The 20,512-nt window shown below is 42.4% G+C and overlaps 1 protein-coding gene across 1 annotated transcript in view; it reads right to left on the bottom strand.

Annotated features, from left to right (window-relative positions):
• The window catches only part of brwd3 (bromodomain and WD repeat domain containing 3), a 143,358-nt gene that overhangs the window by 37,207 nt on the left and 85,639 nt on the right, over positions 1–20,512 (bottom strand). Inside the window, exons 24-26 of the mRNA XM_084320247.1 lie at positions 18,488–18,604; positions 16,191–16,298; positions 1,684–1,808 (exon numbers count right to left, since the gene is read on the bottom strand). Of these exons, the coding sequence (XP_084176373.1) occupies positions 1,684–1,808; positions 16,191–16,298; positions 18,488–18,604 (350 nt within the window). The remainder of the gene's footprint in view (positions 1–1,683; positions 1,809–16,190; positions 16,299–18,487; positions 18,605–20,512) is intronic.

Below are 20,512 nucleotides of genomic sequence, written 5' to 3' on the forward strand. Positions count from 1 at the left end.
CACAATCGTGTGTGTAGAGTGAGTACAGCAGGGGGCTTAGAACACAGCCCTGGGGGGACCCGATGCGCTGACCAGTGTCTGAGGATTGCAGGGGCGTGACTGAGTGTGGGGGTGGAGGAGTTCAGTGAGGTACTGTACTGAGGTGCCAGAGCATGGAGGGATTTGTAAGTGAGCAGGAGGGTTTTGTAGGTGATGTTGGATTTGATGGGGAGCCAGTGGAGGTGGAAGGGGGTTGGGTGATGTGCTGCCAGAGCATGGCAGCAGCAATAACAAGATATTGCGCAGTCACAAAAACACACTCTACTGATTTTATTATGTCTTGCTCCACGGACATAATGCACAGCAATATACCCGATGCATATCGTCAGTCAAAACAGTCAGTTACCATTTTTTATAAATATATTACCTTCACTTCGTCTGCTACAGGTCTCTCCACTCGTGCGGCTGCGCTCGGGCAGGCGTTTCAGCGTCATGCCCACCCGGACTAACAGACTGAAGTTTAGTTTTTATCCCAGGGCCATATGTGCACTAAACTCAGCTAAATTTTAAAACAACAGTCTCCTTGCACCCCCCCCCCCCCCACGCACACACACACAACATTAAGAGATAGTGCAATTATATATATTTTATATTCTATACCCCCCTGTTTTATTAATGTTATTTACGCCCCACCCTGTTTTTATATTTAACACTGTGTTTAGGACTGTTTTTATTCTTATTTTACTAGCACCTAGGGTTGCATTTTTTAATTTCGTTGTAACAACTGTAACAATGACAATAAAGATCTATTCATGTTTCATCATGAATGCATGAAAGGGTGTTTTTTTTCTTTTCTTCTATGCTTTGATCGTCACCAACAGAATACACACACATACGTTTGGATCGCAGTGAATGGATTCTTGGATCAATGCAAGATTGATACCATATAGCCCTTACCTTGACTAGGATGTACTCCAAAAAGAATATTCCAATTATCTGATCGCCATACCAAGTATTGATGTCGATCGTGTTGCCAACATAATCCACCAAAGAACATGAACCGGGAGTGCTTGATTCTCCTCAATCCATGCGTTATAATCCTGCCCGACAAGGAAAACCCGGCCTGGACTTTTTAAATCGACGCACAGCCCAAGCCAGAGAGTTTCAAAGGATGTGCAATACCGGCCGCAAGGCGGCAGTATTGGACGTTTTTGCGATCTCAGACTCATTCCCAATGATAACACAGGCTCCCTCGATGGATTATGAATGGGAATATGGAATAAAATAAACGATAGAAAACCCTGACTTTTCTCGGGTTTGGCGCTCAAGCATCGGCGAGTTAACCCAACTTTATTCGTGAGTGGCGTTCAATGAGTTAAATCATTCAGATAACTTTGCACGGTAATGTTTAGTGTACTATCCATGCCCCACAGCTTCCTGCAACAACTCTTGCCTCACGGGATCTCAGAGCGACTTTTCAAAGTGAGTTTTCTGTTTCAGTAGCACAAACGGGCACCTTTGGTGGACATATTTGATGGTAACCAAAAAAGTTATTAATTGAGCACCCTCAAAAAGTTCAGTTGAACTCATCCCTAGTAAAGATATCTTGATGAAGAGACACTCGCACACCTCCGTAGATGTAGAATGTAGAGGGAGATTTTCATGTCAATGTGAAAAAAATAAAAGGTCTCTAAAAACACTCACTTCAAGGAGAAAGACTCGTTGGTCATCTTGCCGGAGATGGGGTCGAGGAAGGCCAGCTTTAAGCAGCAGAGGGTGGGAGGGCCGACCTCGTACTTAATGCCAACCACCTTCACCGACTCCTGGTCCTAAGAGGAGAGAAAACTCGGCTCAATGGGGAGGCATCTCCAGGGTTAGGAGTTTGTTTCCTGCTTGGAGCAAACCTATACAAAAAATGTATGCACTGATGCACTCACAATACTGTAAGGTAGGGATGCCCCGATCACGTTTTTTGCCACCGATACCGATCACCGATCGTCGTGAGCCATATCGGCCGATACCGATCCGATACCGATAGTTTTTGATTAAAAAGAAATTAAAAATTATTTTATATAATGCTTTATTTTTAATAAAATATATATATTATATAATTAGACTAGTACTTGTATTATCTGCGAGACATCGCCACCACGCAACAAGTCAAAATGCTCGCTATCTGCAAACAGCTCCACTGTCTGTGTGTACTCTAGTAGCCTCCAGCTCCAAAAAGGATTCTCCTGTGCTGCAGCTGGACCCTATTGGTAACGTTACTGTGCTTTGGTCATATCACATTCAGAAAGCCCTCAGCTCGAATACACATTGAATCAATGTTATAAGACATTGATATCAAGAGCTATCTGTAGCTACTGCTAGCCGGCTAGATGACGTTAAGACATAACTTTTTAGTTCAATGGGACATTTCGTGTTTAACAGTGAACTAACGTCAGCTAACGCAAGCTAACGCAAGCTAACGGAGGTATCAACATGGACCAATAGACTATAAACAAGCACTTATGGACACATAAGAGAGGAGCTTGAGCAGTAATGTGACTGCCTAATTAGGGCTGGGCGATATGGCCTAAATATGATATCACGATATTTTCTGACCTTTCGGCGATACACGATACACATCACGATGTTTTTCTTTTTTACCCCAAACAATTCATTATGAGGCTTACCAAGACAGTATTTGAGTTTGCAAGCTAACATTAAAGACAAAATAAAATACCCATGCATTTAGCATTTTTATATTAGATTTAGATTATTAGATTATATATTGCATATGAGATATTATATGATTTAGATATGAAATATGATGAATTGAAAATGGGGGACCCTGATGTAAACAAGACTAAAGTCTTTCTCTGGTCTGCATCCCCTTAACAATTGTATGTATTGAGCTGTACTGTACCCATTCTGCAATATGTTAAAGTTTTAAATCAATCAATCAATAAATAGCATTTTAGCATTTTTATGAAACTACTGTATATATGTATGTCTCTAAATGTTTTGATGAATTGAAAATGGAGGACCCTTATGTAAAAAAGCCGAAAGTCTTTTTCTGGTCTTCATCCTCCTGTACTGTATTGTACCCATTCTGCAACCTTTTAATACAGTTTTCATTCATTCATTCTGACGGAAACATAATCATTTTGATTGACAGTCGAGTCTGCCAATGACGTCACACCGCTTGCACCCGCCCTGCTGTTCTTAGCACCAATCGGCAAGCGTTATTATTTTTTTACTTCCTGAATGTCCCGTGTGCTAAACATAAACAAAGCTACTAACGTTAGCTCCGCGCGGCCGTCGAGTAGGAGACCAGTGCTTCACAGGATGACTAAATGAGGCATAATGATTTTACTACAACGAATGTTATAATAAAAGCCTTTCCATACATCTGTCTGATTGAAAACTTTATTAACAGACCGCGGAATGGGCATATCTCAGCACAGGCTGAGATATGAACGAGTAACGTGTGGACAGATTGACGAGACACAATCCTCTTGGGCAAAACATCACGATATCCACGATACGTTGAAAAAGTGTATCGTTAATGAACTGTACCCGATATTTATATAATATCGTCATATCGCCCAGCCCTATGCCTAATATATATATTTTCTTTTTCTCATTTGGACATTTGTATATATAAAAAAAACTGTACTTTTATAAAATGTTTCATCATTTGTTATATTATTTTTATTTGTATTATATTATAATGTAAAATATTGTAAGGAAGAGGCAGGGCTTTATACGTAATTTATTTATTATTATTATATAAAAAAAAATGTACTTTCCCCTGTCCCTTCTCAAACACTTATTGAACTGTATGGAAATAGTCTTTGACTATTTACCTTTTAGTTTTTTTTTTTTTTTACTCGTTTTATGTTCGAGACAAATACATTTTATTTAATTTTTTTAATATCGACTTTTCACAGTACATCAATATATTTTCAAAAAAGACATAGGATAAGACAATACCGTTGATGTTGCATTAAAATACATAACCCATTTTCTGCCATAAAGCTGTACTAGTGTTTCAATCACCTCTTTCACACTCAATGTGAATGCTGGCCCTACTCACTCAAGTTCTCTGCAAGTTTCTTATATAATTTGGAGATGGTTTGGATGTAAAAGATTAGATGAGCTGCAGAACCATGGACACTCAGATTTGTAATTTGCGCTGCCCTACTGTTGGGCTGGGGAGGTGTAGACCATTATGGCTGCGTCCCATTCCTCCCCTTGGCCCTACGGCTCCGTTTTGCGCGTTCCCGCGAAGTGTAGTGGTTGGATCTAGGGGTACTGACGTTTTCAGCCCTCCAAATGGCCCTACAAACAGAGTCTGCCAAGATGCAGGCTCGATTTCAAGGGAGAGATGGTATTTCCCAGAATTCACTGCAAACCTTTCGCAAATCTAAAGAAAAAGAAAATGGCGGAGCGGTACCAGTAATCTAGACAAATGGAAGTATTGATTTCTTCGTAAACGAATCATTACAAAAAATATACAGTCAACTGGAATATGTTCGTTTTTTTACACATAGGATTATGTAATTAGTTTGTCATGACAAACCAATAAAAAATCGTGAATTAACACTTTAAGTGCCGAAAACGTGTTTAGGCGTCTTTCCTAGCCATGCTAAAGTTGCAGAGGACGCCGTAACTCGTCTTTGATATCAATATTTCAAAAATCTGTGATCGAAATCATATTTTTCCTCCGCAGCCCTGAGACACAGTGCTGGCCTCCTCTCAACCCTCTAGCGGTTCAAGAGCGCCATCTGGTGGCCGATCGGCAGAAGCGCCAAACAGGAAGTCATGTGGATGAAGTGATGATCGTCCATATTACTTCCGGGCACTCTCTATAGGTCCCGGGACTCGATCTCGACACAATACATAGCGATCCGTTGCCAATAACTCGATAAACATGATTTGGACTTATATACTATTATACAACCTGGAAATAGATCGCGTATTTCTACATCCCATAATAGGAATATTTCAGTTCCACGCTCATCGTCCAACGGCGCGAGGAAGATACGGTAAGATTCAGCGTTATTTTTTTACGTGTTCGATATAAACTGCTCTGATGATCATATCACCCACACTAGATTAATGATATAACGCTGCCCACGGAATTATAAACGATCCCCCGCCCATCATCAGATGATACGTAGAAACTTCTAGAAGTACGTCCAATTGAAATTTTTGATCTCGCACAGATTCCTACCAAACTGTATTTCATCATCAATATAATGCATTTGGGGCTATAAATCACGTTCTGGAGAAAGCTGCAGAAAGAGATGAAAACATACTTATACTTTAGACCATATTTTACTATGAATATGTGAATGAAAAAGTTTAACGTTCATACACCATGAACAATACATATAGGACCTTGAATGGGCCCTAATAATGGCAATCTAGCAATAGAATTTAAAAAGTTATAGCCCTGCAAAGAAGGGGAACTTCTCCATAGACAAATAGAGCTGGCAAGGGATGGTATATCATGAATTTAGCCTTAGGCAATCAAAGTGTTAACAGGTGGTTATCCTATAACCCTAGTTATGTGATTACTATATGATTACTATGGGATTGATTGATTGGGAATTTTATTAACAGATTGCAGAATGGGTACAATACAGTACGGCTCAATACACACAATTGGGATGCAGACCAGAGAAAGACTTTCGTCTCGTTTACATCAGGGTCCCCCATTTTCAATTCATCATAACATTTATGACTTACAGATAAACAGTACTGTTACATCCAGATATTTATGACATACAAGATATAGAAATTTACAGTACTGTTTAAGAGACAGTTTCTAAAAGAGTATATACATTTGAAGGGGAGGAAAACAGATAGCTTCTTGGCCCTGTTTCAACGCATGGTTGACAAAATGCCAGAACAATAGTGTGGGTACTGTATTAAAATGTATTTTCTACAATTGTTAATATTTGCAGTGGATTTGTATTCTCTTTACATATACATGCAAATTACTAGAATTTATATCAAGAGAACCTAGAAGTAAAAAGTTAATATGCACTACCAGTACCATGTACCTACACTACAGTACTCTGTATTAACCTGCAATACCAGGTTGTACCCTGTACTACCATGGTCATAATCTGTTGCATCATGTAGTACGCTATACTGCCATGTACTACCATGCAATACCATGTAGTACTACTGTATATGCGTTATTATGGTCTCACCCATTCATTTTCTATTTGACTGACAAATCGCTGCTGTCGGGACAAAACCTCATAACTCCAAAAACCCAACTTTTCAGCAGATGAAAAAAACTAACACAGATTTGAGGGTGAATAGAGTTAGGAGGTTTAGACAGATGATCGGTTTAATGCTTTCCCATTGTTTAAACTTTGTAAAACCCACACACACATATGGAGGATGATCTACGGAGTTGATTTATATAATAAAAAAAAAATTCAAAAAATGGAGTTATGAGGTTTTGTCCCGACAGCAGCGAAATACTGTATGAATATAAAGAACCTGACTAACATTTGATTAAACTTGTGCTACAAAATAACACAAAATGTCAAGAGTTTGATACCAAAAACCTTTTTATATACAAGCATAAACACTGAAGACATTCGTTATAATTTACATGGTATCCAGAGCAAGCTTCATGGTCCTTCTGATTTAAGCTGCCTGTAAGTAGCCTGTAAGTAATGTAAACAGTCAGCGTGTGGGTGAGTTGCGTCATCATTACGCTGTCTGCAACTGAGTGCTAGTGCTGTCCCATTTCATAGTGCAATTCACCCCTTGTGGCTCCGCTCTGAAGGGTGACTCGAGGGGCAGGGCCAAGGGGTAGGGCCAAGCCGTAGGGCCATGGGGAGGAATGGGACGCAGCCCATGTGTCAAATGTGGCCCGCCACATCATTTTATGTGGCCCGCAAGAGCTTAAAAGGTGTATGATTGTCTTAAAATAAGTCTATGCTGCTTTAAAGCGTGCATTGACCATAAACTACATCTCCCACAATGCATGGCGATTATGTGACCCACAAAGTGACTGCATCCACGCCACTAGATGCAGTGTACATCAGTTTAACTACAGTCATTTCACCCAACAAGTTGAATTGGGAAATATCTTCATTAATTAACCTCTTAACCTGCGCCCCCAAAATTGGCAATTTTAGTTTTAGTTTTTGAGGACTGCATACTTTTTTTGCAAACCAAAACAACATACTTTATACTTATAGCACATGGTCTCTTTTTAACACTTTCACTGCCCAAGTTTAATTCATTATTAGTCCCTTGAATGCCCAGGGCCACTTCAATGTTAGCGTTAATATCGCCTAATCTATGTTTTAAATTATGGCTATGTGTCTAATCTGCCCGTCGCTTATCAAAGACTCATTTTCCAGTCAACATTGTCGTAGCAGATTGTTTTTTTATCGGTTCATTTCCGTTTTCTGAAAAGCACCTGAAAATATTGTTTATTATTCAGAGCTGCTGACTTGCCTTTTTATCTCCTCTTTCTGCACCAAGACATTCTAATTCGTTTTCATTGATATTCGCACGAACAATGACACAAGCGTCTCCTTCTTCTATCACTGGAGTATCCTACAGTCCTTTTCCCTGTGGAGCTAGTAGGCGACCAGCAGGGGGCGGTGGCAGGCGGAGAGCGTCGGGGAGAGGTGGAAGGAGATATATGGGAGCGGAAGGAGAGAGACGTTCTCTTCGGCTTTGGACTTGGCCGTGAACGGTCGCAGCCACAACGGGCGTGTGCTTTGGAATAGCCCCGTTGAAGAAGTGAAGCTGGAGAGCCCCGTAGAATAGTGACGGGTGATAGGAAGTACTTGCTAGTTGACGTGATATTCTAGAAGTACCAGCGATAGTGTGTGAGCAAACGGTACAGAACAAAGTACTAACATTATCGGGTTACAGCAGTTACTGTGTGCGGTATAAGTAGCGTGCGGCTAATAACATATCTGAGTCCTTAGTAGTCGGGTTATAGCAGTTATTGTGCCGGTATAGAGTGCGAGCCAGATACGTGCGTGGATCTACAAACAGTCTGCCCAGCAGAGGTCGTCATCGCCCAGCACACACTCTCGGCCAGCACTGCCTCTCTGCCCAGCTCCGCCTGCTAGCACCTGCGACGAGAGCGTTCGACGCCATCTTGCCACCAGGATGGTGGTGGAGCGGCGCGGCCGCCATTTTGGTAGAGTAACATTAGGGCTTCGGTGCCCAGGATCTATTGCACGTTACACAGTGTGGTGCGGCCTGCGGGCGAAGTGAACGCTAACAACCAGTGTCTAAGGGGACCCCAAACTATATATGCCGGCATTAGAATAGGGCTTTTTGCAAAGTATTAGTGGGCCCACACTTTTGTTTTCGTTCCTTTCCTTTGAGCGTGATAACATGTGTGTTTAATAATATTTTCCCATCCAATTAACCCTTTCCCTGTGGGGAAGTTACAGACCTGGTGTATTATAAATAAAGCCTAGAGAGGTATTATTCTGGCCGTATAATTAAAGTCTTTTGAGGTATTATACAGGGGGAAGACCCAGACGTGGGTGATGAGTCAAACACAGTGAAGTATATTATCCCTGATATTAACCCAGAGGTGGGTGCATAATATACGTGTTTATGAGGTATGGAGTTACCAACGGTACTATAGTGGGACTTGCGTCCAATTGGCCACTAATAGTAGATCATTGTAACTGACCAGTACATAACATTAAAGAATCGGATGGGAGATTTGGTGTGTGTGTCTATCCATGGGCCAGTTGACAATCCTTTTGGTGTGGGTAATGTTAATATAATTAACCCTTTCCTATTCCACCGTTCCCTCTTCATTGTAAGGTTTCTAGGGTCATTGAGGGAGGGTACTGCTTGCGGGGGGAACTCAAGAGTATTTGATTACAATTCAGTCACGAGGTGTGGGAGGGTTTAAGGAGCAACTGGGGGGAGTGGGAGCGTGTTGGGGAGTACTGCTGACCGCCCTGCTGCAGGGAAGGAAGACCAGAGTACCAGACCAGGTTGGTAAATCCCGGGCCACATCCACTCACACTACCAGCCTCCAGTCGACGCCCCAGGCCCAAAGACGAGGGTGCAGTCAGACAGAGTTCTACTGTGTCCAGCTACCTCGTGACTGCCAGCAACCGTTCCCACGAAGCAGGGATAATCCACCCTGCTACACACTGTTTCACGGAAAAAAGAAGAGATTCCCCGATAATCACCTTTTCCTGGAATATTCTAGAACGTTGTCATTTTTCGGCCTATTTATGAATAGTTTTCAAATAAACGCTAGATTATCGATAGTATATGTGTACGCATGCACGCTCTTGCGGCAAGCCGAAAATCGAGTCTCCTATTTCCTGACGGCGCGCAGTCAAACAGCGATATCACATAATCACATAAAAGCTTATATATCCGTGAAAACGGGTCTGATTATCCTTAGACTGGTAACATAGATTACTTACCTGAGATCAGATGGTATCCAAATGGCTTATTCCAATTAGTGATCGCCATTTGAAAAAAATCGCTCCTTTTAGTGATCCACTGTGTATACTGTAAAACACATATTCCCCGCTGCTCCGAGAGTACAGCATGAAGCCGGTAGATGGCGGTTGCATGAGTGAGAAGTAAAATGTGGAGTGCGTTTTTTTTTTTTTCATTCATTTTCATTGAGTTCAATACAAAAGGGTGAATTACCATCTGGGAGACGATAGGCGCTTTTTTCACATCTGAGCGCCTGAGGTAGCTGAATTTCCAACGGTAGACACGGTTGATGAAATATGATATCAGATCGCTAAAAAAAAAAAGAGAACAAACGATTCTCATGATTGGGCATTCAACCCGGGGGGTAATAACCCGAATAATCTCGGGCGTGGCATGCAAAGTGTTAAAGATGACATTCTGAAGTTTCTGATTCCAGAAAGAAAAATCACTTTTAGTGCTAATGAAATAGAGTAACACCTGTGCCTCTCAGCTGTGTGATGTGCTCCAGCTCATATTCAATATGAGCCTGAGGCTGCAGAGAGTCACGACACTGTGGAAAACCTCCTGTGTGGTCCCTGTCCCTAAGTGCCCGCGTCCCAACACGTCCAAGGACTACAGGCCGGTGGCTCTAACCTCCCATATAATGAATACCATGGAGAGGTTAGTCCTGGAGCAACTACGCCCGGTGATCAAACCCCACCTAGACCCACTCCAGTTCGCCTACCAGCCCCGACTGGGGGTAGAGGATGCTGTCATCTACCTGCTGAACCGAGCCTACACACACCTAGACAAGCCGGGGATAACTGTGAGAGTCATGTTCTTTGACTTCTCCAGTGCTTTTGATACCATAAGGCCTGGGCTGCTGGGTGAGAAGTTGGAGGCGATGGAGGTAGAGGCCCCCCTGGTGTCCTGGGTTGTTGACTATCTGACGGGCAGACCACAGTACGTGCGCCTACGGAGCTGTGTGTCAGACAGACTGGTCAGCAACACCGGGGCCCCGCAGGGGACAGTCCTCTCTCCCTTCCTCTTCACAGTCTACACCAGTGGTGCCCAACCAGTCGATCGTGCCACCTTCAGAAGTTTTCTGATGACTCTGCGATAGTGGGATGTATAAAGGACGGTGACGAGAGGGAATACCGGGAACTGGTAGTGGACTTAGTCACATGGTGCGATAAAAACCACCTGCAGCTAAATGTGGCGAAGACCAAGGAACTGGTTGTGGAGCTGGGGAGGAGGAGGAGTGCACCTGTGACCCCTGTTTCCATCAGGGGAGTCGTGGTTGAGGTGTACAAATACCTCGGTGTGCACATCGACAACAAACTGAACGGGTCAAAACACGCAGAGGCACTGTACAAGAAGGGCCAGAGCTGACTCTACTTCCTCAGAAGGCTGAGATCCTTCAATGTCTGTACAAGGATGTTGAGGATGTTCTATGAGTCTGTGGTGGCGGGCGCCTTCTTGTACGCTGTGACCTGCTGGGGCAGCGGACTGAGAGCAGGGGACACAAACAGGCTGGATAAGCTGGTCAGGAAGGCCAGTAGTGTGGTTGGGGTGGAGCTGGACTCCCTAGCGAGGGTGGCGGAGAGGAGGAGCCTTGCTAAGGTCCAGGCCATCAGGGAAAACCCCTCCCACCCACTATACACAGAGTTGGCTGACAGGAGGAGCATGTTCAGTGCCAGGCTCACACTACCTAAATGCAGCACTGAACGGCACAGGAAGTCCTTCATTCCAACAGCCAGACTATACAATGCATCACTGTGCCTCACTGCATCACTGAGCACAGTGACAGTTACCATCTTCCTGGACTCTTAGTTTTGAAACGGCACTGTGCAATATTACACCTACTGTTTATCAATAAGTCTCGACAGACACAACCATTCCACCAGACATGCTTCTGCACGAGGTTTTACACTTCCAAAAGTGAGGTCGAATGCAATGAAGCGAACCGTCATGTTCCGTGGTATGCAGGAATGGAACTCTCTTCCCAGACATGTTAAGCAGGAGAATAGTAAATGTCATTTCAAAATCGTGGTAAAACAACATTTTCAACCAAAGAAATTGACATTACCTAATAGATAGTGTGAACGTAAATGAAAATGTATGTGTCTGATAAAGAGATAGGTATATATGGATGGTATATATGGATGAAAAGGCATGTGTCTGATAGGGATATATTATTAAAATATTGTATAATTGGCTGATATGAACATAGATAATGTATGTAAAAGCTAAATAGTATATTATGCTGTATTGTATTATGAATTAATTATGAGTAGGTATTATTGTATTGTATTATGAATTCATTCATAAGGAGTATATATTTGTATATTGTATTATGAATTTGATTAGGGTTTTTATTGTTGTTTTAATTGTCTGTATGACATGTAAATGTTGTGAGTGTATAAGGGTTTTTATTGTTGTTTTAATTGTCTGTATGACATGTAAATGTTGTGAGTGTATAAGTCTGTAACTGTATTCTATGTGTTATGGACCCCAGGAAGAATAGCCCCAGCACTGCTGTGGCTAATGGGGATCCAAATAAACTTAAACTTAAACTGTAAACCTCAGTATATTTTTACTGTATTTATTTACTGTATATTTTATTCCATTTTTATTCTATTTTATTCTCTCCTCTCCTCTATTCGATTTGCAGTGTCAAATTTACCTCGGGATAATAAAAGTATTTCTATTCTAGGTCTGAATCATTCTGTAGTAGTCGGTAGTCCAGAGGTAGTATTTTCCCAGAAGGTGGTATGGCTTAAAAACTCAGATCCATAGCCTGAAGCCTTATGTAGTACATTTCATAAAGATCCATTCAGAAATGAGTGCTTTTGGTAAACTGTGTACAAAAGAAACTCAGTTTTCTCATAGACTTCAATTTATTCAGCAGTTTTTCTCTTCCTGTTTTTGCTCGTTAGTTTTTCACCTAGATCCCTGATTCATACATCCCCAGATGGGGTATCATTGGAAAGCCACACTCATTGGCTACAACCCTCCACAATCATTTTCGAGATCGCCAAATGATTGACGGAACTAGAGACCCAAGAGTCGGGAGTGGTATTTTGGGCAATACCGTGTACTTTGCACAAGCCTCAAATACCGGCATGTAACTCGAGGTGAACCGCTGAACGGATTTTGTCGCTATAGAGTATCGACAGGCAACAAATAAGCCTTCAATTGTATTACAAAATATGCACACCAGAGCCACTAGAGGTCGCCAAAGTTCCGGTGGGGAAATCACAAATCGTCCCCGGTACCAAAATGACATCACGTCATAAATCAAGCTCTGCAGACTGTCTGACAAAATTATAGTTTTTTTTGTCAAACGTATTCAAGTATAAACATCATAACCATGTCACAACAGTAGTTATAATGTATATTATCATCAATACATTAGTTTACCAATAGGTTAAATTGTTATTATAGATTTAAGTTTTCGTTTTTATGTTTTGATCGCGAATTTGCGCCATTTTGAAAAATTTACCATCTGTAATAGTTATTTTTTATGCCATTTTTCAAAAATACACTTCCGAGAGGCCTCTAGGTCAAAAAAAGCAAATGGGTTCTGTATGATTTTTTTTATATCTCTTATTACTTGGGATAATATACCACAAAACTGAACGTTATTGGCATATATTGGAGTGCAGTTAGTTTGTCTCCCCTATTTTGAGCATTTAGCAACAATCAGATTTGAAATCAATGGCAAAATGGCGGCACTCTGGAAGGAATAAGAAACCTACTGTACATACAGTATATTTCATTATCCGTTCTTATGCACGCCTGGTGATACTAAATAAAAATTGAACTCGGGCATTTTAAAGATAAGATTTGGCACAATAAGCCTGCTATTCTATATTCTATAATAATATTTCAAATTGCATTGTTCCAGATGGGATAATTCAGTACTGTATCTACAAAACCTTCCGTTTAATCATCTTCCCTTTATTCATTTCCTTAGATTTTTGTACACGTGATCTCAAGAAGGTACTGAACGAGCTCAGTGGCAGTTTTTCATGTCTGGTCATTTTTAGCATGGTGTTATTCACTGTCAAAGATGCAAATAAAAATCATAATTCTTATTCTCCTTTGTTTCATCACAATTTAAGCAAGCCTAGTAATAGACACAATATTTCTGAGAATACATTCACTGAGGTCCATAGATGTCCCTAGATAACAAGAACATGCAAATGGACCTTGTAGAAGTGGAGCAAGATTCCATTTACTTAGGTATGTATTTTAGGTGGATTTTCAGAAAATAGGGCTCCGGGCTTAAGAGGTGATGCCAAAATGTCCAGGAAGAGAAAAGTTGATGCAGCTGGAAGGCAGTTTCAAGAAAGATGGGAAAGTGAATACATGTTTCTGCTTCAAGGAGAAAAACTGGTATGTCTTTTGTGTTATGATGCCAAGTCTGTCGTCAAAGAGCACAATTTACGTCTGCATTTTGACACCAAACACATGCCAAATTTAGCCTCCAAGAAAAACTACTTTTATCCAAGAATTAAAAGGCAGACTGCAATCGCAGCAGAGTATGTTCACAGAAGCTACAGCCAAAAACGATGCAGCAGTGAAAGCAAACTTTATTGTGGCTGAAGAAATTATTGTCTGAACTGTCAGATCCAAACTGGCTGTGTGACTTTGCTATGTTGTCTGACATAACCGAGCATCTCGCCCAATTGAATCAGAAGCTGCAGGGACGCAAACAAATCCCAACCAAAACTTGACCAATATAGCTGTGAACTGAGACAACGCTTATTTTGAGTACAGTTACAGTTGTGTGTTCATGCAGACAAATGTTTTCTGTAATCAAACTATCTCCCATTAGTTGGATGTATGGCCTGGTAAGGTTGTGTTCAGCCATTTGCGTTTGTAAAATGCTACATCTGTCACATGTTCTTAGCAGCTCACAATTGTTGGTTGCGCCATAGTTCTGCCCCTCTTGACTGACAGAAAGGTTTTGAATAGGGATGTCCGATATTATCGGCCTACCGATATTATCGGCCGTTATTACATGGCGTTTTCACATTCGTCGAAATGCTTGCTTGTGATTGGTCAATAGCCCCCCGACAGCGGTCATTATTACACAATAATGACCGCTGTGGGACAATAATGACCGATGTGCGCAGCTGTTCGCAATCAAGCCCACATCAGTGCAGCAAATCAGACACACCTGCCGCGGCTGCACTGACAGTGGAGTGTGTGTGACGATTACAGCGGAGCCAGAACAGAGGCTGCCCGCGATAATAATAATCACTTTATTTGGGCTGACAGAGCCACAGAACTGCGATTTGTCAAATGAATTACCGTAGGTATATTGTTAGTAAGTTAGCCATGTAATAAGCGGGATAATGTATAGCTTTACTCTGTCATCATCGCAAAATAATTGACCTTCACTGACGTTTAAAACACCTCGCCGAGGCGGCTCGGTATTTTAAACTACGTGTCGGTCAATTATTTTGCGACAATGACCTCGTAGCTATACATTATCCCTTACATATTGGCATTCAAATGTGATATCGGAAAATATCGGTATTCAATATTTTTTATTTTTACATTTCTATAACCTTTATTTACCCATGCAAGCAAGTAAGAACAAATTGATTTTATTTATTGTCAAAAGTATGCATAATGTTGTGTTGTCCACAACAAGAGATATGTAATGTTAATTAACTGAAATTATTCCGTTTTTTGGGGGGGGAAACCCTGCATGTATCGGTTGATATCGGTATCGGAAATTAAGAGTTGGACAATATCGGTATAGGTAAAAAAGCCAATATCGAGCATCCCTAGTTTTGAACAAAGCTATTGACATAGCTTCTATTTGATGAAATTCTCTTTATTATTTACTTGAATAGTTTGATCATTGATTGATGGAGTAATATGGGGTTCTTAACCAGATTCATTAAAATGATTAATGTTAAAATAACATACCGGTAAGCTAATAAATATTTTCCATCTATGCATACCGGTATGTAATATTTGTAACTCGAATAAGTAATAAATATAGAAAGTTATTTAACAATATGTAAACAAGTAGTAGCATTTATTTTACATTACATTTACAATTTACATTTATACCGTCTTTGGCCCTTTGAGGGCAACCATAATGCTGATGTAGAGTTGCCAGCCGCTACTTTTCACTTGACAGCTAGGAGTTTCACTGGGAGAGCGTGGAGGTTCATGCCATCTCCTTCCTGCTGAAGAGGCCAGTAGGAATAGCTATTGCAACGACTGAAACCCCACTGGCTTCTGACGCACGAATATGGCCAATTATGCTTGTTGTAGGGATGTCTGACCAAGCCGGAGGTACCGCTGATGCCAGGATTTGAACCCCGGGTCTCTGCGGTGGGAGGAGAGTGCTTAGACCTCTACACTACCCAGCCACCTGCGGACCATGAATTTTGTCTACCGTTATGGACATATATGGTTCTTCACCTGAAGAACTCAATTACAAAGCAGTTCTTCTGTAAATGAGAGTGGGCAGTCTACTACGCCAAGTAATTTCTTTCCTTATCGAAACAGCTGGAAAGTAAGTCTGAGAGGGAGATAAGAGTCGGGGAGACACGGGAGAGAAGATTATGGCGAGATTCAATCCCAGGGTCATTTTGAGGTTCAAGAGGTGAGGGTCTTAAACTGCACCATCTCAGAGTGGAAGGAAAGGGGACATGTGTGAGGGGGTTCTAAAAAACAAACAACAACAACAAGTAAGAGTGGAAGTAATGAGTTAAAAAGACAATGATCCGTCTTACCCTGAGGTTGTGCTTGTTCCATGGCTGTTTCTGAGGGTTGATGCTGTAGGCCTTGGCCCTGCGGACAGCGCGGACGTAGGCCTGGTGGCCCTGGCGGAAGTAGACGAGCTGGAGGGGAGCGGGACAGAAGACAGGAGTTGTTACAACATTAAAAACACAAAAGGAAAGGAGAACAGCAGGGGGTTCTCAACGTAGAGCAGACAGGTGCTCTTCAGATGCAGGTCTTAACTGGATATTTCCCCCAAGTGTAAACACAAGTCCAAAAAGAAAGCCAAGATCCAAAGAAGAATGGTCAAAGGCACTCCGTCCATTATGAAATTAATGAGCAACTAAACACAAGAAATACATACCATTGAGAGACTAGCATCTAATAGTTCAGGGGTTCCCAAAGTGGGGGTCGCCAGATGATTAAAAAAGAAAATCATCATCATCATAATTTTTTTTTTTTTTTTTAATGCAGTCAGGCCACTGAACTTAGAAGCAGGCCAGGCCAGTGTTTCTAGTTGCAGCAGCACAATAGTTAGATAACCTAGGTGGGGAACAACCAGGAGATCACTGCAACTCACACAAGTTGGAGAACTATCTCTCTCTCTCTCTCTTTTGCTCTCACACGCACACAAAGGGAGCCGCACGTGATTGGTGGAGGCGGGACCCTTACAAAAAACTGTTGTTGCTAATCATTGACACATGCTAGCCTGTAATAATCCCGCCCAGAAAAATCTACTTTGCATTTGATATATTGCAAATATATGCCATCACACACACTGGCATTTAAAGGGTTAGAATTATAAAATTAATATGTGGTGTTATGATCAGGGCTGAAGTTGAATAAAATATTGTATTTCTTTCAATCTGACAGAAAAACAGAAAATCCATCCATCATAATTTGTGATGCCATCACAAACACATAAAAAGTGTACACCGGTGGGGGCAGTAGGCAATTCATTTACTGAAGTGGATTCCTGAACACAGAATGACACCCTTATCACTGACTGACTACCGCGGCAAGCCTAGGTGGAACGAAGTATAACTTAATAAAAAATATTTATATTTATCATTATAAAAAAATGTTTCCCGTTGTACCGAACTCATACCAAACAGCGACCCCAAAACCGAGGTACGTACCGAACCGTGGCTTCTGTGTACCGTTACACCCCTAATGGAACATGTAAACAACATCATCGATTTTGGACCTGCAAACGTTTTTAAATTATAAATTAATGAATGAATAATCTTTTGGGGGGAAAAGCAATACCTTTATTCGGCACCTTTCTAAAAGCTCTGTGGGTGTATTATTAAAAAAAAGAAAAAGATTACTCTACATATAATTTTTATGTATAGCACATTTAAATGCATGCTATTGGAATCGGGGTTCCCACAGACATTGCAAAATGAAATTCAAGGACTTAAGTACTTTTCTAAGCACTATTTTCCATTTTAAAATGGCATTTAACGGGGCGGCTAGGTGGTGTAGTGGGCAAGGTGCTTGCCATCAACGCTGGAGACGCTGGGTTCGAATCCAGCTCTCGGCGTTGCTATCAGCTTGGCTGGTCGTTCATACTAACACAATTGGCAGTGTTAGGGGTGGGAAAGCTGATGGGTGGGTCCTGGGCGTTGTGGACAGTGACCCCTACAGTTCGGTCGGGGCGCCTGCACAGCGAGAGTAGAGGGAGGTAGTGTGACCTTCCACACGTTACACTCTCCCGGTGAGAATCTGCGCTGCCAGGCTGGCTGCCGGCTGGCTGCACATGCGTCGGAGGAAAGCATGCGACAGTCTCCGGCCTCCCGGACCAACAGTAGGGGGGAGTGCGCAACAACCAGGAAGGGGTTTGGGAATTGGCATAACGACTAACAGTGGGATGGGAGAAAAATAAAATAAAGGCATTTAAAAGGATACAATTCACTTTTAAATGCCGTTTTTTTATTGAAAAGAAATTCGGATCCAATATTTATGGCTTAACCTATTTCCGACAATTAGTTACTTTAAATAAAAAAAAATTATTTCTTGATTCAGAACTATTTTGATCATGGATGAACAAAACGTTCAATGGGAATGGTTGATTTGAATTGCAAGGACTTTTTAAGCACCTTGTTAAAAAATGGGCTGTTTAAGGAATTCCAGGCCTAGAATATTTTTTTGTAAAAAATCAAGCACTTTAAGCAATTCAAGGACATTGTGCGAACGCTGTGGAATCTATTGGCTGATCTTGGTGCTAGGTGATGTCATTATTACACATCCAATTCATAAGTACCTACACTTGATTTTCCTGCCTTTTCCTGAAAACACAAACACTTACCCCGTCTCCCATCTGTGGGACGAATGGGGAGCGCCGAGGGACGGTCTCCATGATCCATGACGTTGGGAGCCACTCCTCCGCGTCAAACCCAGCCGAGGACAGAGAGGAGGTGGGTTTCTAACACAAGAAACAAGAGAAGCTGTATTAGTCGATTACTATTAGTAAAAAAAAACAGGAAATTGTCACACACACATCGACAATGCATTGATCACACGTTGCTGGCATTTCATGTGATTTTCAGTGATGCCAGTAACCTAAGTACCTAGTTACTCTAATCTGATAACTTTTTTCAGTAAATAGTAATCTAACTTGTTACTTTTTACAAGCAAGTAATCTGATTACAGTTACTTTTCCAAGTGGCTGTGCGTTACTATTTAGTTACTATCTCATAATGCTGATGATAAGAGCCAGGGGGGTACAGTCAGCTAGACCGGAGATAGGACGTGCGCTCGCGCTTGCACGCACACAGCCACACACATGTTTACGTTTATAGCCGATTTTAGAATGGCTGGATTTGCACCTCTTGTTATATAAGACCTGCAGGGGTGGTAGTGCAATACCCGTAGTACGCTCAGCTGAGCGCACCACTCTCTGTAGGGCCTTCTTGTCCTGTGCCTTGCTGTTTCCATACCAGGCAGTGATGTTTCCAGTCAAGATGCTCTCTACAGCTCCGGAGTAGAAGGACTGGAGTATCTTCCCCAATACTCTGAACTTCCTTAACTGTCTCAGATGGTAGAGGCGCTGCTTCGCCTTCTTTACGACTGAGTCTATGTGTGTTGTCCATGTCAGGTCCTCTGAGATGTGGACCCCCAGGTACTTTAGCTGCTCACCCTGTCCACGGTAGCCCCGTTTATCCACAGTGGTGTGTGTGTCCCCTGCTGTGTTCTCCTAAAATCCACGATCAGCTCCTTGGTTTTACCAATGTTCAGGAGCAGGCTGTTGTCCTGACACCAGCGTGCCAGTACATCAACCTCCTCCCGGTAGGCCTTCTCGTCGTTGTCAGAGATCAGCCCCACCACCACTGTGTCGTCCACAAACTTCACTATGGAGTTGGAGCTGAACTTGGCCACACAGTCATGTGTGTAGAGTGAAAACAGCAGGGGGCTGAGAACACAGCCCTGGGGGGACCCGATACTCAGGATGATGGTGTTGGAGGTCTGACCCCCCACCCTGACTGCCTGAGGCCTTTCACTCAGAAAGTCCAGTATCCAGGCACTCAGAGCGGAGCTCAGACCCAGCTCAATCAGCTTGTCCACCAGTCTGGTGGGGACTATGGTGTTGAACGCTGAGCTATAGTCAATGAACAACAGTTTCACATAGCGCCCCTTCTGGCTGTCTAGGTCAGGGGTTCCCAAAGTGGCTAAATGTAATCCTTAACCAGCCTCTCAAAACATTTCATGACCACAGAGGTGAGTGCCACCGGTCTGTAGTCATTAAGACCTGCTGGGGAGGATTTCTTTGGTACCGGGATTATAGTAGACACCTTGAAGCAGGCAGGGACCACGGACTCAGCCAGGGATAGATCGAATATAGTGGTGAACACTGGGGCTAGCTGGTTAGCACAGGACTTAAGTATCCGTCCTGTTATCCCATCTGGGCCAGCTGCTTTTCTGGTGTTCACCCGCATAAATGCTCTTCTCACACTGTGTTCCGTCAATGAGAGAGTGCCCCCCCCCCCCCCCCCCCTCCACGACGACCGGTGTGTCAGTGACGTTGTTGGCCGGTGAGCTAGCGTCGCCACTGTTTGCACCGAACCGCGCGTAAAAGGAGTTGAGTTGATCCGCGAGAGAGGCGTCAGCACTCCCGATTGAGGGTTTATCGTCCGTAGTCCTCGCCATAAACCTTGTGTGTCGTTCTGGGCCATTTGTGCCTCCATCTTGCCAGCGTATGTCCTCTTAGCAAGCTTTACAGCCTTGCGCAGAGTATAGACTGTAGCCTTATACTCATCCATATTTCCTGACGCTCTGCCCAGGTTATAAGCAGTGGTACGAGCATTCAGGGCCATTCGGATAGTATTGTTGACCC

Source organism: Notolepis coatsorum (assembly GCF_963971535.1).
Source record: "Notolepis coatsorum genome assembly, chromosome: 8".
NCBI lineage: Eukaryota > Metazoa > Chordata > Actinopteri > Aulopiformes > Paralepididae > Notolepis > Notolepis coatsorum.